At 40.7% G+C, this 20073-nt stretch overlaps 1 protein-coding gene across 1 annotated transcript in view; it reads right to left on the minus strand.

Moving 5' to 3' along the window:
• The window catches only part of LOC311051108 (CUB and sushi domain-containing protein 1-like), a gene marked incomplete at its 3' end in the record, with an annotated part of 707106 nt that overhangs the window by 177308 nt on the left and 509725 nt on the right, over window positions 1-20073 (minus strand). The window contains exons 27-30 of the mRNA XM_084065507.1: window positions 17758-17884; window positions 15890-16101; window positions 7207-7398; window positions 3061-3199 (exon numbers count right to left, since the gene is read on the minus strand). Of these exons, the coding sequence (XP_083921633.1) occupies window positions 3061-3199; window positions 7207-7398; window positions 15890-16101; window positions 17758-17884 (670 nt within the window). The remainder of the gene's footprint in view (window positions 1-3060; window positions 3200-7206; window positions 7399-15889; window positions 16102-17757; window positions 17885-20073) is intronic.

The following is a 20073-nucleotide window of genomic DNA, read 5'->3' on the forward strand; positions in this document are numbered from 1 at the left end:
TTAAGGCATTAGATGGCGGGCCAGAACATATAAAGAAAGACTATTTTAAGAATAGTTAAAAAATGTACTGGAACTTTTTCCAGACAGAATGCCTTACAATACATATATTGGCCTACATTTGTGATACAGAGAATGAATCAAAATGTAAGCTGATAGGTGGCATAATAAACTGTAAACAAGCTATTTTCTCCCCTTCCCATTTGTAAATAGTAATAGTCTACAGTTATGGACAGACCATGTACCTCATTATAAGTTGAATGATTTTACATACTTTTATTCTCATTAAAAAGAGAGACAGACTGCTTGACATTTAATCTGATGCTACTATGATGACACACTATCCAAAGGTATAAAGAGGATATGTGACAGTGCTGAAAACAGGGCATTTAAAGATGAATATTGACAGCAAACTTTGTTACCCGGTCTCATCAATGCAAAGCCGTTGTCTTTCATGTTTTCCTACACAATTTTTGGCTGCTTGCAAGCCAAGGAATATAATTTTAGATGGCACCACAAGATGAAGTATGGAATGGTACCAGGCAAGTTATATATAAGTTTAATAAGCATATGGACATTATAGCTATAATAGCCTATGTAGGACTGTCCAAACGCCCACACTGCCAAGGGTGACTTATGACGACTTTAGTTTTTTTTTCCCTCTAGATGGCGCTGTTGTCTATTAGTGATCTGTTTCACCCTCAAGTCAAACAGATCCAGGAGATCACGTCATCAAAACCCCCCCCCCCCTCATCCACTTACTGTTTAGCTTTTTTGGAAAAACGGCTGTATCTTGAGTTACTTTTTTTCCCCTGCATTTTGGCAAGACACACTATATTCAACAGCCAGTAAACAAGAGAAGGGGGGGGGTCGTGGGTGTTTTTTTGTTTTGCTTCCGTGGCAGTACAGTGATCCCCTCAGTGCTTAGCAGCCATCCTGGGATAGATCATACTGGATATGAATATTCTGTGACCAGTTAAAAAGGTAAGAAAAACAAAAATTGCTGGCAGTGGGCGATTTATTTACTACTATGGCAGTGAATGAGTTAAAACCTCACACTAGATGATATTTATGCCCGAGATTCGAACCTGATCTAGGCTGGGGTAGACATGCCCCCGCGATACTTGGGAGGGTTTGTTTTTTACCCCGATTGATTCGTAGTGTAAGGCGACCTTAACATACAGATAAAACCTTTTAGTTAACCGGGTACCGGTGTGTGTGTTTTTTGGACAAAATCTCTAGGAGTAATAGCAAAAAATGTGTTTTGAAAAACTCGGCCTCATGGTGGCGCTATGACAGGCTGATCTGAAAAATGTGGGGCAGAGCTTCTGCTGTGGCATCCAGGGAGTGTGTGTGCGCAGGGCCAACGGTGGCGGAGATTAGCTGTGCGCAGACAGAAGGACGGACACACACACACGGACGGACGGACGGACGGACGGCAAAACATACTCTCTCGCCATGCCTTTCGGCCTGGCGGAGACAATAAACAGGATGCATAGCAAGTGCTACCTTATTTTTAATTACACAAAACTTTTTTCTTACCTCTTTGAATCTTGCTCCTGACAAATACCCCATAAAATAATTAAAACCAACACAAACTGAAATTGAAAACATGAGTTAAAAGGAAAAAACTAAATTAATTGAAAATTCTAAACTACGATAACCTTGGGCTGTTGCTCGTTGGCCGATCGAGGGAGGAGAGAGTCCAATTCCCCTTTACTTTTTGATCCTTTTTGTATGATTAAAATACATAGTGATGAGGCCAGGTGCTCTAAAATCTGTTGCTCAATAACAACCTGGTTCTCATGTGTAAAAAGGCTGTGTGCACATGTTGACGGATCATGCGGTTTTCATTACACACACAGATGCATTAACGCCATCGCAAACATTTAGTAAATGGGGCCCATTTTCTGTCTAGCCGTATTTGGTGCTGGCTGTTCTGTTCTGAACAGTCCTCCGTATAGTGTCTAATACACCGTTGTACGATAAATTATAAACCAGGCTTTTTACAGCAGAGAAGCAGCACATGCTTTCAGTCAGCCACAAAGATGATGGCTCATGTGAACCATGATTCAATACTTTCTTTAGTACAGACACATCAACATTTCAACTCTAATTTGGAGAGGAAAAACACATGCCCTTCACACCAAACCAGTTTCCATTCCAACATTTTGTTCTTCCATAATCAACAGAATCAAACAAAGTTCATTATTAATCATGGACTAATTAAACAATACGCCCCAGGAGGCCGTGGTTTACAGTGATTTTAGAAAAGCTAGGGGCGTTGAACCCCATCTGCCTTGTGTTGAAGTCATTTAAAAAGTAAAGCATTTGTTTGCACATACGCAGGACAAAAACAAGCACTTCTCTTCCCCTGCCATAGAAAAAACCTTTACTTAAAGGTCGGGTCTCAGAGTTGGAAAACTCTCTTTGTTGTCTGTCGTACTATCAATCGATCTGTCAGTAGCATGAAACCATGAGATCTATGTGGCTTTGACTGTATGCAATTTGACCCGTCACTGTGTGACGAGGCTGGGATCCTTTTTTTCTCCTCTTCTTTTTATTTAGAGTAGCCGATTATTTTTACACCTTTTTCTCCCCAATTTAGTCGTTATGCCAATTGATTCCTCCCCACACACATTTCTGTGTTGTCACTGGTGTCGTATCCTACTGACTCACCTGCCAGTGAGGAGCCCCCACCGGGAGGACGTAGAGCCTTCGTCCTACTCCTCCTACCCAACACTCCCCACTGACAGGTGCCGCCCCAACCCGTAGGAGTACGTGCAATGACCCATATCATCCTCCCCGTTCAGCTTCCCTCCCCTAAACACGGGCCAATTGTGTTCGTGTAGACACTCGACAAAGCCGGATGCACCATGGTGGATTAGAACTCACAACCTCCGTGTTTGGTGGGCAGTGAGTGTAAGCAGCTAGTTATCTAACAGCGCATCATTCTTCTGTAACTCACATCAGATTTTCGGCTATAAAATGAGTCAAGGCATTTCTATGTACGTAGCCGTTGAGATGTATGTGACTGAACATGTGTAAGATGTACGCTCCTACCTTTTGAAGATAAGGGCGATGACAAAGTCAGGGTTGACATTGATCCTCCAGTCACATTCTTTCCCTGGAGGGTAGGGCTGAGGGTAGTTAGGTGAGAGAATCACCCCAGATGGACCACTAACATTACCCCCGCAGGTAGCTGCAGAGAGAAAGAGAGATAAGAGAGAGAAATAGAGAGGAGAGAGAGTGGGAGAGACACAGACAGGGATAGTGAGAAGGGGGTAATTATTTACAAGGCCTCGGGCTAGGGGTACTTAAGGGAGAGAGAGTCGTCTATCACAGACCACCTATATTATCCCCATAGGTAGCTGTAGAGAGAGACAAATGGAGATGGCTTTTTTTTTTTTTTTTACAGGTGGTAGAGTAGAGGATAATCATGAGAGAGCATCACCCCTTGTGGACTACTGATATTACCTCTCAACAGGTAGAGAGAGGCAGGGTTTGAGAGAGAGAGAGAGAGAGAGAGAGAGAGAGAGGGGGGGGTAGAGAGACAGAGCGGGGGGTGAAGGTGGATGTGAGTACACATGCATGTATGCCCAGTGATGTCAGGAGAGATTTAGTTTCAGGGTGCAAGGCTGACACGCGCGCGCGCGCACACGCACGCACACACACACACACACACACACACACACACACACACACACACACACACACACACACACACACACACACACACACACACACACACACACACACACACACACACACACACACACACACACACACACACACACACACACACACACACACACACACACACACACACACACACACACACACACACACACAGACAGGAGAGGCTACAACCTTCCATTTTACGCTTCAAACCCACCAAAAAAGCGCCCGCACAAGCATTTTATTGCGAGCGCAATCTGCGCATGTTTGTGTGTGACTTTTCTCACCAAACCTGGTCAAACCTGGTATGGCGGGAAGTCTGGTTAATGCATTTCAATGAGAATGCGTGTGGACTAACTTTTTTCCAGCCCAGAGCCTGGAAAAAAGGAATCTTCACGTGTGCGATTAGAGCGTCTGTGCGCAGTGAGAAGGGCTGCACTCATTAACATAGAGTGGAAGAAAAGCAGTGTCTGTGTGCTTATGCTTGCCCGCCTGGTGGGTTTCAAGAGTGTAAATGTTCTTTCACAAAAGAAAGATGAAAAGCTGCAGAGAGAAGAATAAATAATAAGAGGTGCAGATAGAGGAAGGGGCGCCATGGACAGATAAACATTCTCGCCCATGCAATTGGACGTATCAGTAGAATGGAATATATAATCTTATGCAGATGTATTCAAGGATAAATAGGTATACTGTACATAGAAAGACCGATCAAACAAAATCTATAATCTTTTTTCGTCCCTTGGTTCTTCCCTTTTGAATTTTTAAACATTTATTATTCACGTAGACTCAACACACAATCTTCATGGCACAGCTGGCTACAGACAATGATGCGATAACTACTTTCCAAAGTTAGCACATGATTGGACCACTTCGCAGGCTGCATTTGGCCTGTGGGCCAACAGTTTTCCATGGATGAAAACTATTTATGTGCAAGGACTTCAGAAACCCCTGAACACATCTCCCATCAGACTTGTTAAAGAGGCAGTGCCACAGTCCTATTTCCTAGTAAATAATGATCATTGTTGGCTATATATTTCAGAAAAGTGTACAGTAAGCGTTAACATTCTGTTTTCTCTATGGACACACTCCGTGGTTAATTAACTCATTCAGTGCCAGGCTTATTTCAAGCTTGTTGATCCCTGTGCCAGGATTAGGCTATTATTTTACCTTCTCAAGTGGTCAGAGAGTGTTTGTCTTCAGTGTGATTGATCCCCTGATGGTTGCTAATCCCTGAGGTGATTCAGGTGTGGTTTCACAAATGTCAACAACGTTGACATTTGTTGTTTGTTGTTTGATGTTTGAAAGTGGCATGTCTCACTCAGAAATACAGTGTTTTTCACAGGAAAATGTTTATTTTTTTCTCAGTTTATTTTTTAACATTGAAGTGGATGGAGCATTAACTTTTTGAAAATCGTTTTCTCCTAGTTCCTTTGAGATGAAAAAAAAGAAAAAAAAGAAAAAAAGAAAAAAAACATTACATTGTTTTTTTTTAGGTGACGTCAAAAGACGTCATTGGCACTGATGGCACACTGAAAACGTCCGTCAAAAGACGTCATTGGCACTCGAATGTCATATTGGGACCTTAGGACCACTCACTTCATATCTATATTTCATATCTGTTGCTACTTGCACAGGATACTGAGTTACTCTGCCTGCCTTTCTTTCTTTCTTTCTATTTTTCTTTCTGTCTTTATTTATGTATTGTTTGGTTATTTTGCATTGTCCTTTCCTCTACTCTTATGGTGATCTATTGTGTAACTACAAATTGTGGTAAGCTATACAGAAAATAATTTAAAAATTGAAGTTGCAATTACGCCAGCATTGTTGTTGCGGAGTCGTCTTTAATAATAGGAGAAGTGAAAGATTGCTATTGTGCACTCCTAGGCGATTGATGAGTATGTCAAGAGTTTGACCCGGTAGAGTTCAGCAGGGACAACCAGTGAGTTCCCAAGGTCCCCATCCTCATACTGGTAGCAAGAGTAAGGACAGTGGTTCTCAATTTTTTTAATTTCAAGGACCCCTAGAGGGGTCTGACAGCGCACAAATGGAACCAAAAGGATCCTTGTACGCTCTTAGAGTTACAGACCTACAATCGTCCATTTGGAACCCCCTCAAGAACCCAGCTGGGTCCCCCGACCCCACTTTTGGAACTGCTGAACTAAGAAATTAGCTGCAACGTTTTACAAGCATGAACTACACATGAACTACTACCATAACAAGTATAATATCTCCTTTTCAATCAGTTTTTTTATCAAATTATTCCATAACCACCGCTTTGTTAAAACTCTCAGCATCTGAAAACAAAAAATGTACAGGAGCTATCTTCATTGATTTGAAAAAGGCTTTTGATTTGGTTGACCACTACCTTCTTTTAGACTAATTGTATTCTGTTGGTCGGTCACATAATGCTTTATTATGGTTTAACTTGTATTTGCATAATAGAAATGTAAATCTGACATGTTAGTTCAAGAACGAGGTGTGCCTCAAGGCTCAACCTTTGGTCCACTTCTATTTTCTATTTCTTATTAATGACCTCCCCTCAATCTGTTCAGAATGTTGTGTCCAGCTCTATGCCGATGATACAGTATTATACACTTTACAAAACTACTCAATCAGAAATTGAATCAGCTTTGCAATCCGATTTTACTATTTTATAGTACTGGACTGGTTAGCAGCTAACACGCTGCAACTTAATAAAACTGCATCTTCTACTACGATCTTTGGTACACGTCAAAACATAAAATCTAAAGCTCGTTCTTGTTCCATTTCCAGCTTGGACAGTACTCCACTGCAAAGAGTTGAGCACACCAAGTACTTGGGCCTCTGGCTTGATACCGAACTGTCATTTTACAGTGAAGCTCGCCGCTTACAAAAATACACAGGGAAAGCATCCTCGCATGCTTTAACCACAAAGTGGTCTAGAGCAGTGGTTCCCAAACTGGGGGTCCCCAGATGATTAGCTTAATGTGCAACATTGCAACACATAAACAGTAAACAAACCAACATACAGTATACAGGGTGTATACTGGGTATCTAAACATTTCTAAAGATACTATTTAATGAAGGCCTTTTTAATACCAAATTGGCCGAATTGTCAAATGTTACGTAAGAAAGAGGTAAAATATCGTCTGCGAATATAGCCGATCTAGAAGCTCACAATGCCAAGTGCGAGGCGTTGTGAGCTTGTAGTTAAGCTTTTTTCACAATATTTATCTGTGCAACCGGGTCAAACTAAATGTAATGCCTATAATTCCAAGTGCTTGTCAGGATGGGGGGGGGGGGGGGGGGTCAACTATGAACTATGATTATTTTGCGGCCTTAAAAGTTTGGTAACCGTCTCTTACTCCTCTAGACCAAAAGTTGGGTCTAGAGGAGTAATGTCGAATCCATAGATGAAAAACATAAAAAGCACCAAATTCATGTTGTCAAAATCATCCATTTGTAACGTTAAATGAACACTTAGGATTTTATTGTGTAGATTCACAGACAGACAGACATGCAGACAGACAGACAGACAGACACTCAGCGTACCTATACACGTTGGAGGGTCGGGCTGCCAGTAGAACCTGTTATCCATTCGAACACATGTTATGGTGTCCTGTCCTTGGAGCTGGTAACCCGGGTCACACTGGAATGTCATGCTGTCACCCGGCTCTTTGCTGTCACCATATCGGGACCCGTTCACCGGGATGCCTGGGTCATTACAGGTAGTCGCTGTGGTGGCTTTGTGAGAGAGAAGTTGTGACAGAAAGAGAGGAGAACATTTAAAAATGGTACAGTTTGGTTGGGAGGTAGAAGGAGAGGCTGGGACAGACCCACACACTCACAGGACTGTCATTATCCGTGGGAGCGGAGGATAGAGACTAGGACACAGGAACAAAGTCAGTTGTCAACCAGCGTCATGCTGTTGACGGGCTCCTTCCTGTCCCCACTCTCAACACTACTAAAAGAAATACCCGGGTCATTACATAAAGCAGTGGTTCTCAAACTTTTTCATGTCAAAGACCCCCAAATTGATATGTATTTGGCCACAGACCCCCATCTGAAAATATTTTGTACCGGAACCCCCCCTCAACACAAGATTTATGTTAAAAAATATATATATCACAAAAAATTGCAGATCTACTGTTTGTGAGCTTGTAGATCTGTTATTTTAGAAAATCCAAAGTATAAAATGTGGTTCAAGTTTTTAAACTGATTGTGACGCTAATTAACACATTTTGCTGGGGACACCTGGAACCCCTTCAAGGACCCCTCGGGGTCCCCGGACCCAACTTTGAGAATCACTGACATAAAGTAGCATGCGGTGGCTGGAAATACAGTACAGATAGTCACCAATAATACACAGGATAACGCTACCACAGTCTTTTATCCAAAAGACTAATTTGATTATTATTTGCAACCCGCTCAGTAGCAACAGCAACCACAGCAACTAGTATATATTGACATTATTCAGGCTGGTTCTAACTTTTAGCACAGAGTCAGAGAAGGGCATCTATCTCCCGAGGGTTGATGTCACTTTGCCTCCATGTACATTATCAGCCGCTTTGTTCGGAAGAGAGAAAGAGATGGGATCAGACAGAGATGTTATGTCTGAACAACAAACACCATTTAGATAAATTAAATGAAATGCCCTCTCAACTTCACTTGAACTTCCCTTGTTTATGGTATTAATGCATGCATCAGGGAGCAGTTCAAAAGTTGCCAATGTTTGGTGAAATAAGATAGATAGATTTAAGCCAGCAGTCTGTGACCTTTCCTATTATATTATTGTTTGATTATATAACTTTCCTTAACATTCTAGTCCTGTTAATTTATCTATCTCTAAAATATGTTTTTCAACATGAACAACAAGAACAAGAGCATGGACTCTCGGTTATCACTTGTAATCAGTGCCATGTACAGTAATTGGAGTTGCACCAAGACATGATGATTTAATCCTGTTACCACTGCATTGATTGTGCAATACAATGACTGATTGCAATTATAGGTTTCTTCATCAAAGAACAAAAATTGTATACCAGGAAGCTACTTAAATGCAAAAGCAGTGAATATTTAATCAAGCTATACAGTGCAGTATGAGAGTATGAGAAAGGCAATGAGATTAAGCTGTAGTGTAAGCATGTACTGTAAGTCCAAAACAATATTACAATGCAGGTGAAGGGAGGAGAACAGTAGAAACAGATTGACTGAGAAAGCAAAAATAAAAGTGAATTGTGGTTACGCCATAGTTTTTTTTTAAAATCACTTTCACAATAAATCCACAAGCCTTTCCCTTAAAGGGATACACGGCGAGTTCAGAGGTAAATAAACACCAGCAGTACTTTTCCCCGACCACCAGGGGGTGACGCAGGAGGGACTTCCATAGAGAGGTACTTTTGAAGGGATGGTGCCCGAAAACAGGTTGCTTTATTGGGATACAATATGCGGAAATTCCCGCCCTGCTGGTTCTCTGAATTTTTATTTTTAAATAGGCTCTTTCATGATAAATTGACCACATATATGAAGTTAAACAACTAAATTCTATCCACAAGCTATCTTAAAAGTAAATTCTGTGCCTCAAAAACGAAGTTTGAATGCGTTTTAAAACCGAAAGTAAACGTTCATACGGACACGGACGCGCACAGACGCGCACATGCGTGCGTTAATTTACGTACCGGACATAAACATAGAACACATAAACATTAGGGAAAATACGGATTTCAGAAGGAGGACTGTGTTTCAATGCAGGAAAACACCCCAGCATCATTATATAGTGGCTGATAGAGGGGAAAAAATGCAATATATATATATATATATATATTTTTTTTAAATTTAGGCTTAATGTTCCCTACTATACCTTTAATAAATCAGCATGGGGTAAATATAGGGAGTCATTACCATAGTAATGGAACAACAGTGGTTTGATTAGCATGTTAGTCGCGTAAGTATTTATGGATCTAAATATGGTTCTGATGAAAAACAAAATTTGTGTGTGTGTGTGTGTGTGTGTGTGTGTGTGTGTGTGTGTGTGTGTGTGTGTGTGTGTGAGAGAGAGAGAGAGAGAGAGAGAGAGAGAGAGAGAGAGAGAGAGAGAGAGAGAGAGAGAGAGAGAGAGAGAGAGAGAGAGAGAGAGAGAGAGAGAGAGAGAGAGATGTAAATTTAAGTTTGGAATACAGTGCTGTTAGTAATAAATAAATTATCCAAGTAAGGAATCACCAAAATAATATTTGTAGGTGTGTTTGTGCTTCTTTAATGTGTACTGTATGTGAATGGGGTGGGGGGGACTGGGGGGGGAATGAATTGTGCCAGTGGCAACCAACGTTGTAGTAAGAAACAGTCAAACTTGCGCAGTGAAAGCTCCCCTAACAGTGAGTTTCTATTGACTGCAAGCCTTCAAACTTTGGTGGGTTGATGTTTTTTTATTATTTTATTTTTTTGAGTGTTGTTACTGCAGTGGATATAGCGATAACTTTAGGCAGTGGTTCTCCACAAGACCACACATAGGCAGTACATTTCAAGATGCAATGTCTCAAGGGAAAAAGGGCATCTTTGCAACTAACTTTTTTATAGGGGTAAACTTGGAACTCTTAAACTAGAAATATGCGTGGTTGTATGCAGCCTCCAAGTAGTTGCCGTTTACAGCTGTGTCTGTACAGATTCATACAGTAAACTATCTGAAGACTTTGAAGGTATTTAATGAATGTGTGTTGTGAGGTCACAGTGACCTTGACCTTTGATTATATATTGCTAATCCGTTCATCTTTGAGTCCAAGTTCACAATTGTCAAAGGGTTCCTGAGATATTGTGCTCACAATAATGGGAGACATGAGGTCACAGTGACGTTTACCTATGCCTATTGACCACCTACTTCTAATAAGTTAATCTTTGAGTCCAAGTGACTCCTCGACACAACAGTGTTGCCACAAAACAGGGAAGTGGATGTACTGTAGTCGTGTGCATCTTCCCAACCAATCACAGAACGCAACATTGTATTAAGCGTCTGCATCCTTTCATTTTTAATGCAAAAACAATGGCTTCTATTTCAGCATTCTAATTTCCAGGAAGAGAAAGGCTGTAGTTGCCATTATTAGCTACTAATACCCATCGATGATGTCATAATGGCAATTTGATAGGCAGGTTTCTGAACTGTCCACATCCCATTAATGAAACGCAGAACAAGTAAACTTAAATTGTGTAATCTTATAATGAGCATTAGTTAATTAAGTCATTATACGAAGATAAAATAAATGGGTGAAGTGGTTCTTCGCATTCACAATGTTGGGACGGAGAGACGGATGGACGGACAGACGGACAGATAACCTGAAGACATAACATAATGCCTCCGGCCATGGCTGTCGGCCAGCAGACGCATGAAAAAAGACTTCAGGATTGGCCTTTTTCATGGATGCCTTTCTTGGCCCTGAGAGCCATGGGAGAGGTGTTTCTATAGTAAAAGGGTAAGTAATGGGATGCTTACTCACTTAGACCATGACTTGTTTTCCATTTAAAGATTATTTTACTTTACTCATTATCGGAGAACATCTAAAGTCTGTAAAAATCTATGTCTTTTGTGTTCATTTGTCTGTCAAATGAGTGTTTATAAAAACACCTTTTAAATGACTGTAGTTCAATGATTAATCTTAAAATAAAAGAGAATGATTCCAGCACGCATGCTCTGTCCGTCGGGTACTCTAGAGTATACAGTAGGACGGGCAACAGTGTATTGTCCTGTTGTCCGTCCAACACTAAAGTAAATAAGTACGTGAAGGACAGGACGTGGGTACTATAGCATCATTCTCTTTGTCTTACATTTTTTTTACTTAAGTTGTGCTCCCCTTCCTTCTAGTTCAATCTCAAAATTAGACATAACATCTAAAACACATAATGCTATGTTGAATAAAATTCTAGAGAAATAAAGCAAAACAACAATTGCTATGGCATTTGTGCTTCAATGCCAGTATCTCTCAAGTCAAACGTGTAATTTCATCAAAGAAGCATTTTCCTATAGGAAAGTGCCAGAAGGAGGTTCTCCAGGTGCTTAAAAGAGTGCAAAAGAAAGGAAAAAAGAGAAATTGTGTTAAACACGATAATCCCATAATCAATTTTAATTCTTCATGTGCATAAAATGTTATAGTGACAGCACAATCATGATGAAAAACTAAACTTTTGTGCCACATCATGAAATGAATATTGTGTATAAAGAAAGATTAATGTGGTGAAATGGGTGGTTAGGGAATAGAACCCTTTAATGAAGAAACTGGCTATTACTGTACAAAGACACTGCTGAGCGAGTCAGCAAGATAGAATCTCTTCTGTTTGTAACATCTGACGGAAATTGAAAATAAATTTCAATTTTATTTGATGCTGCCAGAGAAGGGGTTTGTTTAATAAGAGGGGAACTAATTTTCTGTCGGCGGAGGATTGTGAGAACAGTTGAAGTTCTTATTTGAGAAGGAAAGATTTTCCATAGCAGATTATTTAGACACGGCATAAGGGAAATGAGAAAATGTATGCTGTATATGGAAACTGTGTCTCTCGAATGTATATATCTTTTCTCTCATTGCATAACTGACTCAAAGTCAGTAGAAGAGAATCATAAGGCCTCTCTTATCTGTTGGGACCGTGCTTGAAGTGCTTTGAGAGTTAATGTGAACCCATGACGAATTCCAGCCATGATTCATGTGGCAGTGGCAACATAGAGAAATCCTAGAAATGACATACTGTAAATTGAGTGTCAACGTTTGCGTATTTATGTGCAGTATATTATAGTAGACAGTATAGTAATTGTTCTTCCTGGTCACCACTGGAAGAAAAAAAAAAGCATAATTTGGAAGAGATCGTCTGAAGAACCAGCAGAAGAGAATAGAAAGCGGCACCCAGAAGACACATTTCCTCACATGGGGGTACATCATCTCACCCTGAAGGGGAGAGCTGCCTTCATCTCGTTTTCCCCAAACATTTTCTTGTCTTGACTAGAAGCCTTGGGACTTTTCTTTTGCATGTTTTTATTTTATTTTCTGTTATTGTCTCCGCCAGGCCGAAAGGCATGGCGAGAGTATGTTTTACCCCCTGTCCGTCAGTCCGTGTGTGTGTGTCCGTCCGTCCGTCATTCTGTTATTTTGTGTACAGCTAATATCTGGCACCGTTGGCTTGATCGCAGTGAAACTGTGCACACACACTCCCTGGATGCCAGAGCAAAACCTCTGCCCCAAATTTTTCAAATGGGCCTGTTATAGCGCCACCAGGAGGCCGCTTTTTGCAAAACATTTTTTTTTACAGTACTCCTACAGATTTTATCCAAACATCACGCAAATCAGTACACAGTATCTCTATAGTCATGTGATCAACACTGATTTGTTCAATTTTCCATATTCCATCCTGATTGGCTAAGATTGGCTTCCAAAGTTTGCAGGATTGCTCCATTTTCAACAAAATGCCTCAAATCATGAACGCAGCTTGCAATTCCCGTGAGATTTCACACGCACATTCCCACTAGCCCGAGGAAGAAATGCCACTTGAACATTTTTAAATCAGCCTTATGGTGGCGCTATAAAAGGCCGATTTGCGTTTTTAACTAGAACTGCACGAATCTGCGTGAAACTTTGCACACACACTCCCTAGAGGCCAAGGAAATACAACTGCCCTGCATTTTTCACATTTGCCTTTCATAACGCCACCAGGAGGCCGACTTATGTAAAACACATTTTTTGATATTAAGCCTTCAGAATTTATCCAAATTTCACGCAAATCGGTACACATGATCTCTATAGTCATGTGATCAAGATGGATCTTTTACATTTTTCATATTCCATCCTGATTGGCTAACATTGACATCTAAAGTTTGCAGGAGTGGCCCGTTTTGAACAAAATGCCACAAATCATGAATGCAGCGTCCGATTGCGGTGACACTTTGCACGCACATTCGCACTACGTTGAAGAACAAATGCCACCCTTAACATTGCCCTATTATAGCGCCACCAGGCGGCCTATTTTGCAACACTTTTCTTTTTTATATTACTCCTACAAATTGAAACATCATGCAAATCGGTACCCATTATCTCTACAGTCAAGTGATCACGATGGTTCCGTCCGATTTTTCATATTCCATCCTGATTGGCGAATTCCGAACATTGCTGCCCCACAATAAACTACCTGACCTGGCTAAGACCTGTGCTCCGAGGAGCACTTTTTCTAGTTTATTAGTCATTTCCTGCTCAAGTGGATATTGTGGATAGTATTTTGGTTAGACATTTTTGAACCCTGTGGGGAAATTGTCTTGAGGTGTCATCACAGCACCGCAGTAAGCATGCAAAACAGAACAGAAAACATACCGGTAAGAGTAGAGAGATACAACTAAGATTAACTCATTCACTGCCAGACTTTTTTTTATTTATGGCTGTGTTTGCCCACTGCCAGCGATTTAGTGTTTTTTATAACTTTAAAGATTTCACAATTCTTTTTTTTTCATTATGATCGCAAGTCCAATCATTTCTAAACACACCGGCGATAAGTGCACGCCGCTCAGACAACAAATATTCCGATCGGGGCGGAGTCTCTCTTCTCCAGCCCAGTATAAAAACACCATGTTTCGCCATGTGAACGGTACGGCTCACTTACTTTTTCACCTCGCCACAGACCTCGCTAAATCCCTTATGATTGCGTGTTCAACTGTTTGTAGACACACAGGGTAGTTGTGTGAGTGGCCCAGAGAAGAAATTTTCATTTGCGACATTCCATTTTGCAGTAGTAGCAGTTTCTAAACAGCGGTTCTAAACAGCGGTTCTAAACAGCGGTTCTAAACAGCGGTTCTAAACAGCGTTCCACGGCGGAGAAGTACAAAGCCGAGAAAATACTGTTTTAGAGGGGGACTTAAACAGGAAGCAGGCGGAAACGAAAATCTTCGATTGACGTAATTTCCGTATCCGGTGGTGTTACAATGAAATGTGTCACTACGAGAGATGAAGGACGGTGAGATCTTTATTAAATCAAAGTATTTTCAAAATTACGTTTTTTACGTTCTTGGCAGAATTGGTAATTGGAAATAATTATGTTTTTTACGTTCTTGGCAGGGTATGAGTTAATACAAATAAAAGTAATAATGTAATAAAGATGAAAAAAAAGAAAGAAATAAAAATAGGTACATGGGTAGCTGAGAACTTTTCGCAGGTATGCTTATTATAGGCAGTAAGTTGTGTCTTTACAATTTCAGGGAGTTTGACATAAAACCATGCCATGGACTATTTTATGGTGGGGTTATTAGGGACAGCAACTTTCACTTTCTGGGTTGGAGGCAGTTCTAAAAGTAGAGGAGTGTCTGGTTTCCCAGGAAGGGAGTCAGCAGGTCAGGGTGATTCACATTGTGCCCGGACACCTGCCAGGACATACCAAGTACCCATTGTACCACAATGTGTCATATAAGTTCATGTAGAATGGTCCATTTGTGTGGCATGGCACAACAATTTAAATACTACCACTGTTACCATTGTGTTAATTTGATATTAATTAACGAATTGGCTTGGGATGAGTCAGCATTCAAGTGGTTCCTTACACTATTGGTAGAGGCCCCAAAGTATGCCTGTTTCTCATGTGTTCTTGCAAACTAATATTTATAGTCCTTCCTTGGAGATAGAGAGATTTTAATTTGGTTTCCTGCTTCAACATTTTTAAGAAGTCCTGGCAGAGCATAAATTAATATGAAATAAGAACCAACCAAGAAGCTACACCTCTACATGTGTAATGGGAATTAAGTTTCCTAATTAGCTAATCAAGTAGCTAATGCAGTGACTACTTTAGATAATACACTTGGGCACACCACCCAAAACAGTGGCTTCGCTGAGATTCATTCAGATTCATCAGAGAATGTGTTGGTAAAACTTGACCTTCTGGTGTCACTTGCTGAGTGCTGGCAATTTATTAAGAGAGACACAGAGATGTGTCTGTGTGTGTGTGTGTGTGTGTGTGTGTGTGTGTGTGTGTGTGTGTGTGTGTGTGTGTGTGTGTGTGTGTGTGTGTGTGTGTGTGTGTGTGTGTGTGTGTGTGTGTGTGTGTGTGTGTGTGTGTGTGTGTGTGTGTGTGTGTGTGTGTGTGTGTCTAACTATCCATCCATCCATCCATCCATTTCATATCATTCATCCAAGTTGGGGACTCTTCTTTTGGACATGTTTACACTCCGAGTGAAATGAACACTCAGAATGTGACAGCTAGTGAACATGCAATGGTTGGGGTTACTTACTAGAAAACTGTATAGAGAATCCCTGTTTGCTAATGAAGTAGTCGGAGTCGAACTGCAGCGTGAGGATGTTGAAGGTAGAATGGGTGTCTTCAGGTAAGGCGGGTCCAGACCATTCTTTGAGCAGGATCCCTCCATCTGATGAGCCCGAGGGGCCATCCCACACTCTCAGGAGGTCATGGCCGACCTCAGTATCGAACACAATGAAGTGAAGGCTGAGAGAACACACACACACACACACACACACACACACACACACACACACACACACACACACACACACACACACACACACACACACACACACACACACACACACACACACACACACACACACACACCAACAAAATGCATATATTACTAACTGTTATTTTGTTATAGTTGTATTTGCCAACTGTAATCTCTGCCAAAAAATTGCCGATCTACAAGTGCACAACACGTTGCATTGCAATTGCAACGCGTTGTGAGCTCGTACATCGGCTACTTTTTGGTGATCGGGGATGTTCCCCCCCAGAATTAGGCATGCTTATGTTCGAGTGGATAATCCACCAACGTTTTTAGGGTTAGGGTGACAAGGAAGAATTGAGCAAAGAAAACTAAATCTAAACCTAAACACACATACACACATGCACTGATTAATGTCTTCAGTGGCAGCATGTTGGTGACATAATGACTGGTTGTTTGTGTGTTCTCCACCATGGCAACAAGTTTGACAGCAAACAACTGTCAACTATAATGACTGAATATAAATTAGCAGCTTGTCTTGCCAGTATCTGCCTCTATAATCAAGGTGCAGGGGAGCTTGTTGTCATTTGGAGCCTGAAGTCTAATTACATGAAACAATCACTCTGAATACTGTTTAACTCTTACCATGTAGTGCTATTGAATTAAATTACTGTAGGACTATTATGTAATTACTGGATAGGCTTGCCAGCATTTCTCTTGTACACTACAGTGTTCATAGGCTGGATGAGAGATTTCCACTTAGTCCCACCTCTCCTCAATTTTGCTGTTTGATTTGTATGTTGAAAAAGGAGCCATGTCCACAGAAAGCAGGTTTTGTTGTAGCTGCCGGTGAATCCTGCTGGTGGTGCGTTTATGACATGCATTTCTATGGTAAAGACACGCTAGAGTGCTGCTCTTCCCAGCGCCAAGCCTTGCGTTTCAGTGTTCTATCCAAAATGTCTACAGTTCGACATTTGGAGTTGAGCGCCACTCATCAATGTAATTTTTTCAACGGACCAATCAAAATCAAGGAGAGGAGGGACCAAGCAGAAAACTGTCATGCCCAACTCATAACTTTCATTGTTAAATTTATCCAAAAATGTCAATTTAACCACTTGGACAGCATCCCTATTCTGGGGGCGACGTTTGCCAAAAATAAAAGATCTACGCGTTGTTTGCTTTTAGATCTTCTATTTTCAGTGAAGAGATTTGGTGTAGAGTGAAAAAAGAGCAGCACAGTTGCAACTCAGGCAGACTCAGACTGAGTCTGAGTCACTCAGCACTGTTTCCCAAACAGTGGGTCGCAAGTAAAAATCCCCTTTAATTGTTTCCTACATTTAAAAAATATTATTTTAAACAATGCTTTAAAAATCACAACTTTTAATCAATTAAAGAATTATTCCAAAATGTTTTTAAAGTATTTGTTAAATAAAAAATAAAATCCAAGAAGTGGTGAAAATAGCAACTCTATATGCTCACAACACCTCACGAAGCGACGCGTTGTGAGCTTGTAGATCTTCTATTTTCACTAGTTTCGGTCCCGTGCAAATGTCATATTCTCTTTTGGGTCTTGAGCTAAAAGTTCAATTGGGAACCACTGAGTCTAGAGGGTTGAAGTGCTTAAAACTGTTACTGTGTATAATCACCTGATAGTCTTGCCAGTGTCAGCCTCTATAGTCCAGGTACAGTGCAGGTTGTTGTCATATGGAGCAGGATATCCAGGGGACAGGATCCGGCCCGACACCGCTCCACTTCTATGCCCTCCACATTCCGCTACAGGAAGACAAAACATTACATTACATCAGAATAGAGTTCTGTGTTTTGCATTCATTCTAACTATAATGCTATGGCTCGTACTGCTTCCATATGGAGCAAGACAGCTAGGAGAGAAGATGAAGCCGAGACTATATCTGACTGCTACCATTATTCAGCTGCAGCTTCAGGTGCAGAGACATATAGTGTAGACTGTATCTATTACCACATTCAGCTGCAGTGTACGAGACATAGAATGGAAGAAGATGCATTTGCCCCTCCCCTCCACCTCCACGCTTTTGGCCTCCAGTGGTCAAATGAAATTAAGTGCCTGTACTCAAGTACTATACCAAATTACGATTGAGAGGTACTTGTACTTTACTTGACTGTATCCATTCCATGCTACTTTATACTTCTAGTGCACTACATTTGAGATGTAGACGAGCCTAATGCAAATGATAAAACCACTAATACATTATTAAGTAATTAAAATGAGCTCCACCTTTACCAACATATTAATTATCAATAATTAAAGTCCATTAATATGATAATACAGTATATTCTGAAATGGGCATTATGCAATGACTACTATTGCTGATAATGCTTTTGTACTTTAACTTTTGGTTTGGATTGTGTCATGAAGTAACTCCAAATATTGGCAAGATATCTTTAGTGGTTGGTCCGTTGATTAGCAATTGATATTGGGGAAATTGATATCAGGAGCTGATACCAGGTTTTGTAATGCGTATTATCAGAATCTACTTTGTTCATGTGCTAAAAAAGAGACATTCAGACCCGTTTCGATGTGCAATGTCAATGAGGAGAATAACCTTTTGCTTTAAGTAACATTTTCAACGTAGTAATTTTACTTGTAACAAAACTGTTAAAAAAAAAGTTAAAGATCTGAGTAGGCTACTTCTTCCACCACTACTGATAGCTTCACACTCTTACTATTTTGGAGGTGAAAGGACATGATGACTATGAGGTTATACACTACAGTCAGCCTCAGCTAGATTAGATTTTCCACCATATCAGATGAGCAGTATAACAGTAGCAGCGCTTTTTGTTCATTTCCTCACATTACAGGGTGCCAAATATATTTGAACAGAATGGGATTACATTCATAAAAGAACAAAAAAAATCCTTACTGAGCAATGATGACAGTGCTTTTTTTATATTCTTTTTTTTTTTTTTTTACATCTCAGTAAAACCATTTGAAATGAGCCCCGACTCCACTGGGCTCTGGGTGAAGCTGAGTATATGCAGGGCATTGTTGTGGTAAACGAACATCTGCATTATCAAACCTCAGTTGCACCCTCCTGCTATTTCAATGGAGCTTACACCCCAGGAACCCTAGCGTCCCTATTCTGAGCATGTCAGAATAGGTGCACACACAGTGCGACACAATGTGACGCACTGTGAGCTTGTGGATCGCCTATTTTTGGAGTGATTTTTGTTTTAAATGCTGTGTTTATTGACATTGCAGAAGGTGTAAAACATAAACATTATTTTCTCCTTTTCCCATTTATTTTCTTCTTTCATCTTTTCCTCTCTTTAGTACAGCATTTTTTTGGGGTACAAGTTAAGTGCTTTTTTTTCTTCTCCCCTTCCCTCCCATCCTTCCCAAGGTCTGTCCACCCGTAGACACAGAGTGGCAATAACAATAATATTCATGGCAAAAATACGCAAAGTACTATTCATGAACATTTTAAAAAAACTGACAAATAGAACAAACATTAAGAGCAAAAGACCAAACCCAAGCAACGTTTTACACGTCCTTTAACAAACGGAAACAAAATAAATAAAGATAAAGATAGTCAGGCTTTTTGTACTCATCTACCCCCATTTCCAACAACTGTCGACACATGTCGGGGTCCAATACTAGGTGGAAGCAAAAATCTGATCCCCCTCTGTCAGGAGAAGAGATGATGTGGAGAGAAAAAAGGAGGGCACCGAGTATAGATCCCTGGGGGACACCGGTCAACTAAGTATATAGGGTTTAAGTGGTTTAAAGATCGGTGTGAGCACATTTTGATAGCAACTCCCAACCACAGATCTCTCAATAGATTTTGTTTGGAGGAAATGGGTTTCTTGCAGGATGAAGTTGATGAGGCGGATTCAAACTCATCATGTTGGTATATTACGGTGTACATCTTGGCCCTGCTGAGCCACCAGATTGCTAATGTTTATAAACCAGTTTGATAGAACGC

The sequence above is a fragment of the Gymnoscopelus microlampas genome, assembly GCF_963454915.1.
Source record: "Gymnoscopelus microlampas genome assembly, chromosome: 1".
Classification (NCBI taxonomy): domain Eukaryota; kingdom Metazoa; phylum Chordata; class Actinopteri; order Myctophiformes; family Myctophidae; genus Gymnoscopelus; species Gymnoscopelus microlampas.